Source organism: Anneissia japonica, unplaced genomic scaffold, assembly GCF_011630105.1.
Source record: "Anneissia japonica isolate Jap-2015-1 unplaced genomic scaffold, ASM1163010v1 scaffold287961_len116307_cov110, whole genome shotgun sequence".
Lineage (NCBI taxonomy): Eukaryota > Metazoa > Echinodermata > Crinoidea > Comatulida > Comatulidae > Anneissia > Anneissia japonica.
Window position 1 is genome coordinate 12,315 of NW_022691994.1, and position 10,543 is coordinate 22,857.

At 31.5% G+C, this 10,543-nt stretch overlaps 1 protein-coding gene across 1 annotated transcript in view; it reads right to left on the bottom strand.

Moving 5' to 3' along the window:
- LOC117100148 (mucin-like protein) overlaps positions 1 to 10,543 on the bottom strand; it is a 28,963-nt gene that overhangs the window by 9,453 nt on the left and 8,967 nt on the right. Inside the window, exons 9-21 of the mRNA XM_033239723.1 lie at positions 9,559 to 10,006; positions 8,845 to 9,027; positions 8,390 to 8,509; positions 7,921 to 8,111; positions 7,452 to 7,536; positions 5,706 to 5,888; positions 5,496 to 5,600; positions 4,480 to 4,737; positions 4,069 to 4,224; positions 2,888 to 3,072; positions 1,796 to 1,976; positions 982 to 1,110; positions 119 to 244 (exon numbers count right to left, since the gene is read on the bottom strand). Of these exons, the coding sequence (XP_033095614.1) occupies positions 119 to 244; positions 982 to 1,110; positions 1,796 to 1,976; positions 2,888 to 3,072; positions 4,069 to 4,224; positions 4,480 to 4,737; positions 5,496 to 5,600; positions 5,706 to 5,888; positions 7,452 to 7,536; positions 7,921 to 8,111; positions 8,390 to 8,509; positions 8,845 to 9,027; positions 9,559 to 10,006 (2,350 nt within the window). The remainder of the gene's footprint in view (positions 1 to 118; positions 245 to 981; positions 1,111 to 1,795; positions 1,977 to 2,887; positions 3,073 to 4,068; positions 4,225 to 4,479; positions 4,738 to 5,495; positions 5,601 to 5,705; positions 5,889 to 7,451; positions 7,537 to 7,920; positions 8,112 to 8,389; positions 8,510 to 8,844; positions 9,028 to 9,558; positions 10,007 to 10,543) is intronic.

Sequence of the window (10,543 nt, forward strand, 5' to 3'; positions counted from 1 at the left end):
TATATATACAGTACTTTCAAGATTATACAAGTGATTTTCTAAAATATATATATTTTACATCTTGAGTTTTTTGTCATGATGCAAAACATGTATTGAAGTCTCACACCAGTTCTCTTACCTCTACAAGTAATTCCATCACCTTCATAGCCGGTCTTACACATACAATTGTATGAACCAATGGTATTATTACATACGGCATTATTACTGCAGTTGTGTTCATTGTTAGGCAAACACTCGTCAACATCTATTAACATAAACCAGGTGGACAATTTATTTAAATATTTATTCTAATCTTGTAAACGTACAGTACAAATAATCTATACAATTAGATTATATTTACTCATAGTGTCAACAATGATATTTTTTCTAAATTCATAAAAACCGATATTTCAATTAAAAGATTAATTCACAGAAGAGTACAAATGAAAAAAAATATATTTGAGTGAAAATCAGTACATTCGTATCGATGACGCTAACTGGAACTCGGCGAAATTGTTAACATTAAAATTACAAGCATACTGATTTAACCAAAGATTATAAATGGTTTTACCCAAAAGAATAATTTTTTATTTTATTGTATGGGTGTCTCTCGTGCTTGCAACTACGGTGAAATTAATGGGAGTCTCCCAGATCCTAAAATGTGTATTTTTTTAAATATAATTATTTGTTATAATTTTTATGGTTTGTAGGACTGAATAAATAGTTTTTGTGATTGTGATTTTATTAAGGTAGTTTTTCGCCGCACGACGTTAAAATTTACTTAAACGTTAGTACACAACATGCAACACAATAGCTCCGCCTCTTTCGTAAACAAATTAAAATACGCATGCGCAAACCTGTAAATAACGTACTTCAAGCACGTAAAATCCTGAAATTAACGTACTCCGCAACGCAAGATGAATAAATTATGACATCATCCGTTAACGTTAAGGTTAAAGTCGTGCGGTAAAAGCTACCTACAGTAGTATCAAAAGGTATTACCGATGCAGATACTGTTTCCATCAAGCTGCTGAAGTCTATATCCATTGCAGCAATAGCATTCGTATCCAGGTACAAGGTTTCGACAATTCTGCTGACAGATAGTTTTATTGTTCTGGCATTCGTCGATGTCTAATTGAATAATTTAATTTTAAAAAATTGTTGGGACTTGAAAGCACATTATATCGAATCAAAATATTCCTTTTTGCCAAGTATGTGATGTTTTAAAAATAGGGATGGCGCAAGGATTTGCCAGACAAGGGGGGGGGGGGGAAGAGGGAAATGTACCCCACGAGAGAAAAGTGGGCGTGGTCGGGCGTGGCTCAAAATCTGTTGAAAGTGGTTAAGGGGGATTAGCCCCCCAAAATAAGATAATTTAGGGGTTTCTAATGTCTTATTTAATCGATTTTACAATCTACAAATATGCAGAAAAGACATATTTTTTCTCTCTCTCTTTGACGAATTGTGGTGTTTCTCTCCAACGAGTGGAGGGGGCGGGGCATTTCTTCCCGACGAAGTGGCCCTGGCCTCCTGGCCTTCACTGGCCACTAATGCCACCCATGTTTAAAAATTGTAAGTAGGCTCTTTATGATGCATGATTTTTAATGTGTTTGTCACCGGACTTGAAAACGAAGATATGATTAGAATAAAATAAATAAATAAAAACAAAAAATGACTGCCTTCTAAACCGAGAGTCTTGTGATCATACCTTCAACGTCAGTCTAAATAGTTATATAAAACTACAGTATTTCATTTTCTGAAATTGATAATAAGAAAATAGTTTGTAGAAAAATGGACAAGTATTTTTCTAACTGACCAAAACACTTGAATCCATCTCCTTCAAGGCCGGTGGGACATTTGGAACAAGTAGCTGTTTCAGAGGGAGGTGGTTCGTCAACACAAGTAACGCCTGGGTAACAAACGTTATCTTCACAAGCGTCGTAATCTGTCCTACAATCAGAACCAGTGTATCCCGGTGTACAATCGCACTCAACAATCTGAAATTCATAAATATTAAATCATCAATCCATGTTTTGCACGCATACTCTGAAAAAATGGAATTCGGATATTAATTTAATGCTCACCCCCGATTGCGCTTACAACCCTATGCTTATTGCAGACATTAAATATCATAAAAATTCTTAAATTATAATTTTATACCATCTGTATAAATATTTGCTCTGTGTGTGGATGCTAATGTGTGGGCATGCTTTAACTGTATTATGACTTTGTTTCTTGAAATATTACTTACATGAATTTAAAATATTACTTTTTATATGCCCATTATTCCTGAACGCATGCACTGCAGTTGGATATTTGGTCTGTCGGATGGTAACACAATAAAGTTTAGCTTATCAGTTTATTTTTTGAGTAAAGGCTAGAGGTCATAGTTCGTTAAATGATTTACTGTGTTTACTTTCCTGTGTAGGTAACAGTAAGTACACTGCAACAATTATATCCTTATAATATTGTATATAGATTCCTAATAGTAATGTTTATCTCTTCATAAATTTTGATTTTAAAATTATAACATTCAATGCAATTTTAAGTAATTTAGTAATTGAATATTTGAAGGTAACAATTTTTAAGTTTTAAGATCAAACCAATTGAAGCTGACATTGACTGCCAACGAAAGCTTGTGTCTAATAAAAATACATTTTTAAAATTAGTCTTAGAGTACTGCTTTATCATTACCTGTTATAAATATTTGTGCAAACACACATGGCTACAACCACTGAAGTTTTTAAGATATAATGATGCAGTTTTGATTTGTGAATTTTTGTTATAATGTGTCTTGTTCTTTCTACTCACTGTTTTCTGACTGTTTTTGTGTTAGTATTCATGAATAAAAAAGTATAAGTCATATTATTATCTCCAAAAGACTAATTATCAACAAAATGAATCTCACTGCAAATTTATCAACAGCAACATTGGATTCAGGTCTTGGTTTATCAAAGATACATTTTCCTTCGTTTTTACAGTCACAAATGAAAACATTCGGTTGATGTGTCGTCGTCGCAGAGTTTTCATCACTGGCAACAAATGCAATCTGCGTCATTGATGTGTCCACAGGTGTCCAAGTAAAGAGACCAGCTATTCAAACATTGAAACATCAAATGAAAAAAATTATTTCTGAAAGTGACTGCAGAATAACAATCATGCATGTCTTGATATCGTAATAAAAATTTCCTTCTGTGTCTACATGCACTAATCAATTCATTCCAACGGTTAAGTGAGCCTAATTCAGGGTTACATATAATAAAATATTTCTAGAGCAATTTTACTGACGTTTACTGATATTTGAGTAGGGTTTGCATTTAGCTAATATTTTCTATTTAATTTTATATTTTATATTCTCGCCTTTAAGTTTCCAAATGTATTGGCTATGCGCCGTGCTATTCTTGTACTTTTTGTTGTGAAATAAGCTAGTATGCCCATGATATCTGTCCTTAAAAGTATTTTCTGTCAGACCGACATAAGTTTCTATTTTGTTGTTGTCATCTTGGCGCAGGACAGTGGCCTGATATACTATTCCTTTGCTTAGGCATTTATTGGATAGGGGGCACGAGTTGCGGATATTGCAATCTTTGACAAAGTCGTCTGTTCGGGTCGTGGCATTATTGAGTACTGTTTTGGTAGAAAACAGTACTCAAGACGACGATGTCAAAGACCAAGACATGTATACAGCCTAAATACTATTAATCTTCTATATTACCCCTATGAATGCTAATAATAAATAATAATAATAATAAGATTTATAAAGCGCACAAATCCACTGCAGTAGTGCTCAAGGTTAATGGCGGGGAACACATGCTGTCTCTTATACACATCTTATATATATATATATATTCACATACATATGGTATAAGTATTATTAACATTGTCATTATATTATCATTGCCACTATCACTGACACTAGCACTAGCACTGCCATTGTTACTATCACTATTATTATTATTAATACTATTAATATTATATATTTATGTATTTATTCATTTATTCACAAACATTAATGATATGTAACAAAGTTACTAAAGTAACTGAAATTAGCATTAATATTTTGTGCAAGAATTGTTTTGTAAAACTCACTAGACTCATTAATATATGGATCGTTCGAATCTGTTAACAGAGAGTAATATACGTTGCCTTCCTCCTCGTCTTCTGCACTGATGTTGTAAGAAAATAATTGATTGACAGTCACATTAAGTTGCTGTGGTACATCATTAAATATAGGCGGGAAGTTTGCTGTTCAAAAATATGAGAAAATAATAAAAATTAGCCTCGAATATAAAATAGTAGGAATACCAATGACATTGGTAAATATTTCCCCTACATTGAATTAAGCAACGAATTCAGTACCGTTAGTTAGTATAACAAAAACAAGATATTGAAAACATTGTCCACCATTGTGCTTAAGTAATAATATACATCGTTTCATGTTTATGCTGTTAGATTGCATTGTAAATTAATAACCTACATTTACAAATTCAAAAATCTTACCAAGTTTTTCAGCAGCATCTTTGTTGTTAGAATTTGTTGCTTTTGTGCTTTTTGCCAGTTCTTCATTATTTGTAACTAATATGTCATAACTACAGCTACTATCACTTCCACATATGTCGTAGATGCTGCGATTGTTCGCAGCAAAAAGGTTTACAGGTAAATCCTCCAAAAATACAGGTAAAAATTTAACATCATTAAATGCGCTCCAACTTTGATTTGGTATATAGTAGAACAGCGATGAATTGGGGGAAGTTCTCCCTGTCGTTTAAAAATATAATAGAATGAACAGAACATTATTGATAGGTAAATATAAGATATTTACAGTCAGTAAAAAGTTTCATGTACACATGTCAATGCCACAGATAAAACAATATCAATCCTTTTAATCGAGCGGGAAAGGAATATTGAGTCTATCAGGGGTATGCTTCATTAAGAATTTTAATCCGATCAGAAGTAAGTAATTTTTCATATTCTGTATATGTGTAGAACAATTTAATTTATCGATGCATTAAAATAACCGAGATAAATATGATAAATTTCATTTTAACGGCAAGACTGGATCTCCAAAAAGATACTATTTTCAAAAATATAATGAATACGATTGTATGTATATACATATACATACACATATACATATACATATACACACACACACATATATATATATATATATATATATATAAATGAGATGTTGCAGATCATCTATGACGTAGAGTGCTCGATATCTCAGATAGAGCTTAATAGAAATAAAACAATAGCAGATGAACTTGGTTACTTCATATCTTATCGCTAAAAATCTGTTTCATATGACCACACAGGGCCACACTCATCAGGCAAATTGTAAAACATGTTATGAAGTAACCAAATTCATCGACTATTGTTTTATTTCATACAACTATACAAATAAATATTATGACAAACATACTATATACAGATGGGAAGCAAACAAATGTAAATAGATCTTTAAAGTCAGCATTTATAAAGTACAAACTATATTTTTTAATAAAGCAACTTGCATGTTTCTCCATATCTGAATATTTCGTTTTCATTACTACTGTTCACTGGCAATATTGTACCATTTGGAAAGGAAAAATCATCACTCTTATCGCCGTTCCAAATTCCTGCAATGGAAATAAATAATATTCATATTTTATAATCAGACTTTCAGTATTTTAGTGATATAATAATATAAAAAATCCATACACAACTGAGTAGAGTATACTTACCCAATAAACCTTTTGTTTTATTCTTGAACGATTCTGGAATGGAAACTAATATGTTAAACATGTCGATGGATGGTGTTACTGATATGGCGAACCCAGATGACCACAGTGCTTCTACACTCTCACTAGTATTACTTGATACTAGCTTCACAGAAAAACCTGGATCTTCTGGTGGGATATAGGGACCTAAAAAGCAAAAACATAATGAAAGTCTTTAGATGAAATCAATTGCTATTTGCAATTATAGTATACTTTTAATGTTAGTTGCAGCATGGAGGTATTATTGAGAAGGAGATCACTCGGCAACAGATCCCTTTGACAGGACAAACCTATGTGTTCCCCGCTTTTGGATCTCGCGCGGCCGTATTACCCTATAATTCACATTTTTTCGTTAGCAACAACTTGGCAACAACATGCATTTATATGCTTCCAGTACAGCAGTTGTGCAATAAAACGTTTGATTTTAACCCATTAAATATCTTTATAATGAACAATGTTCCCCTGATTAGATTTTATTCGGGCTTTTGGTATGTTATTATTTGTAAATTTAGGAAAAAATATTTATGTTAAAATTACTTCTGTGTTCATTATAATTTTGTCTAAAGATTGACTGATTCGACTATAAAGCTAAGTCAGCGTAAAACTGAAAAATATTCATTTTTCGAATAGTTAACCCTCGTTAACCCTAAAATGACTTAGTTTATCATAATCCTTAATCATTTATTAATTAATATCTGTTAAAATTAGAATTGGCGAATTTTGGCCAATTTATGAAAATTGAAGTTGAAATATACTATACTTTTATAGGTCATGTAAATGTTCCATTAAATTTGAAACTTTTCTTGGTGAAAAATATTAATATGTTTGATATTTTATGAGAGATAAATGTATCAGCTTCAAAATAGAAAAGTTTGCGCAGCCATAGTGATTGACAGTATGTAGTGCGCATTGAGAAAAGAAGGTGCTCTCCATTTCGTCATGTTAAATTTTCTGGTCAACTATGCCTGCTGAAAATTTAATGGCGGGGAACACATGGGACTTCAAAGGCATCGCGCAAACGTTCTTTACGCGCTGCGGCAACTTTGATCTTGGTTCATTTGCATAGCGCTGCGTGCACGTAGCTTTGCCGAGTGATCTCCTTCTCAATAATACCTCCATGGTTGCAGCAACAGAGAGATTACAACAATTCTCATGAAGTTGCCATGGTGGTAGTAAGTTTTTACTTTGTATGTGTTGTAAATTGCTGATAAAGTATATTCTGATACAACAATCTGTTTCAGTTTATATCCTGAAAGTTGTGTTAAATCTAAAAAAAAAACAAAAAAAAAAACAAAAAAAAAAAAAACAAGTAGATGAATTTAGCATTTTGTTATGCAAATGACTGTATGTGTTTATATAATTTAATAGGTGTTGAATGAAAGTGTTTATATTAATCTCTGAACAAAATTGTTAATTCATTTGCTTTTTTTTTATAGCTTCCTTCTATTTGTCCAATTTTTTTCCCACTGTTCTTTTATATTAACTAGAAGTTATTATGACACAAAACATCCTTTTCGAAATCCTAGACTGAGTGAGGAGGTTAATACCCGTGATTAGGTGTTTAATTAGCTGTGGAGCACTATAAATGAAATGTATATGTATCAAGTAAATGAATCGCAGCTATTGATAAGTATTTTATTAGGTAAAGTAATTTTAAGTTTTAGTCATCTTTTAAGACATACAAATAAATAAACATCACCATTATCTTACCGACACTGAGAACTGTTCGATTAATCTTGTCCGTCTCATTTAGAAGGATGTCAAAAGTATTATTTTCCTTCAATGATATTTGAAACTGAAATAAATCAAAGACATAGTAATATATTTTAATAAGGTAATAATTGATTAAATATGGACAACTAATGTTACTATTGCACACTTTTTTAACAGTGTATATGGAACCAGTCTGTCCAAAGGTATCATATAGAAGTCATCCTACAATTAAGTGTGACGGCAATGTTTGGAGATAAAACATTTCCAGATCCAACATAATTGACGCTTATACAATATACAGGTTATTTTTATAATATAATAATACTAATAATAATAATACTATTAATAATAATAATAATGATAATGATAATAATAAAAATAATAATAATAAAATAATAATAATAATATTAATAATAGTTACAGTAATAATAGTAGTATATTATTAATAATAATAATACGTAAGTACCTTGGTAGACCCGTTATGTTGTGCAACAAATGCTGTAAAGATTGTTGCATTGAAGTCTTGAAACTTCTCAGTTCTACCCTGAACAATGATAAATTGATCGTCTACATCCACGAGGATGTACTCTCCTAATCCGTTAAATGTGAACTCTACCCCATCTAGTGTCTGTAAGTGAGGATCACCAAACATCCATCCTAAAATGACAAACGAGAATGTCAGTAAACTGTGAAATTTGAAAAATGTTAATTAACAGCACAAAAATGGTAATAATAACAACAATAATAATAACAATAATAAAAAATATAATTTGCATAAGACCTCTTTTATAAAACACTTTGAAGAGCAGAAGCTCTCAAAATATATTTTAATATATATATATATATATATATATATATATATATATATATATATATAGTGCNTGATTATATATTGACGATAGTCATAAACGCTGCAGATAAGGAGAAACTAATACCAGTTTTTGGTGGAAAATAACCATCACATTTTCCTAGAGGGCGCTTTTCAATGTACATATCGCAAAAAGATTGGTCCTGGGAGGCATCACAACAGTAATAGCGTGGGATAAGATCTTCCTCTATTAAAAACAATAAATCATACAATTATTTATATGTTCATCAATTAACAAAATGTAAAAATTAAAAGTTTTACTTATCTAATAACGTTAGGCATAAGCTTTGGTAAAGTGCATTGTAATTAAAGGTGAACATATACTATTACCGTGAAATAATAGGTCTACAAATTCATCATTTGAAATACAATTACAAAGAGTAAACTACAACTAATTGATGGATTGTATTGAACGTCAAACTTATTAATGGAAAATCTAACAATAATGATAGGGAACTCAAAAATACAAATAGTACATATTGAATAAATATTGTAATTGAATACACAAATTGTATATTTTACTTAAATATCGGTCGTATTGATCACTATCCACACCAAATGCTGGTTGAAACTGATGACGTAACATGAAGCTGCTTGTTTGGACCTCATCAAAGCCCTCTATCAATGAAAAATCTTCTCGGTAGCAGCATTGCAAGCCGGCTCCATTAATATTTGTCAATGTGGTGCGCATACAAATGGCGTTTTCTAAATAGATCATGTCAAAATGAATAATAATTTTTAAAAACTCATCATAATATGGTTTATTCTTTCATTGCTACATATCTCTCTACATACAGTGACTAATTAAAAATGTGTCCACTTATGCACCAAGAGCAGATGTATAAAATAGTTTCACCTCTGTTAAAAAAAATGTTCTTAACGTTCCGTAGTATTAAGTATTGAATATCTTTCCTAAATTGACCTACAGACGTTTAGACATGCTGTCTACTAACGGATGAGAATGTGCTGCCTGTTAACCTACTCGTAGTGAAATTATTACACCGGTAGCGACAACTGCTACATATATCTCTTAGAATTTCACAGGAGCACTATAGATAAACTTTTCAGCAGTAATATTTGCTTTTTGATAATGTTAGATAATGAGTTATTATCAATCGTGCAAGGATGCTGCGTAATCCAACTACTGTACAGAGTAGATTTTCTAACACGAAAATATGTTGTTTTAACAACATTAAAAAAATAATAATAATAGAAAAATTGAGTTAATTATCTTACTCATGTGCTTGTTCAGTGAGTCTATTAACGAATCTTCATACTGTTCATTATTTAAACTGACTGTGTCATTACTGGGCGAAAACTTTAGATCTCCACTTGCTTGACCGAATCCACAAGGACAGGAACCTAGATTTTTTTGCCAAGTAATCGGATCTGGTTGTCTATTGTACCATGCCCAGCATTCCATTTTTGGGTTCACTGTCTGATCTGTATTGTTTTCACTCCGATAAATCCACCTTCCTTTAAGGTTCGTGTTTCCATTTACAATATCAGGTTTATATGGCTCTTCTAGCTGTATATTTTCGAACTTATCGTCACGGTTAAAACCAATGATAAGATTCTTATTTATAATGATTGAAGTGTCCCACTGCATTCTCGTCTCTTCAAAATTAAAGAATATGATTCCATAAATTCCGTCTGTTATCAATGCTGCTTGAAATGTATTAGGCTAGAACATAGAAATAAAAATACAATACACAAATGAATGTTAAAATTGAAGTAATAATTTTGATTAACTAATTTTATTAAAGTGTTTCTTCAATTATTACAACACTGTGTTAGATAAGAACAAAAAAATTCAGAAATGTAATATTAAACAATAACTACTTGAAGAATGGAATGATGCTTTATAATCAGGTCTACTTTCTAATCATACGATTTCACAAATCATCACTCCATCCTATATCACCTAGTTACTTAAGTTGAATTTGAAAAAAAAATGAAAACACATATATAAAATGTGGATGTGCGCACGCACGCACACACACATGCACACACACACCCCCACCCACACACACACACATATATATGATATTGAAGGGAGTTAGCCATTACACTACTGTTTCATTTTAAGAATAAATATAACATAAATCATCAAATGTACATATACAGCGTTTAAATAAGGACCCTCCCGAAATACTGTCTCTTATACACATCTAGATGTGTATAAGAGACAGGAAAAGAAGGTGCTCTCCATTTCGTCATG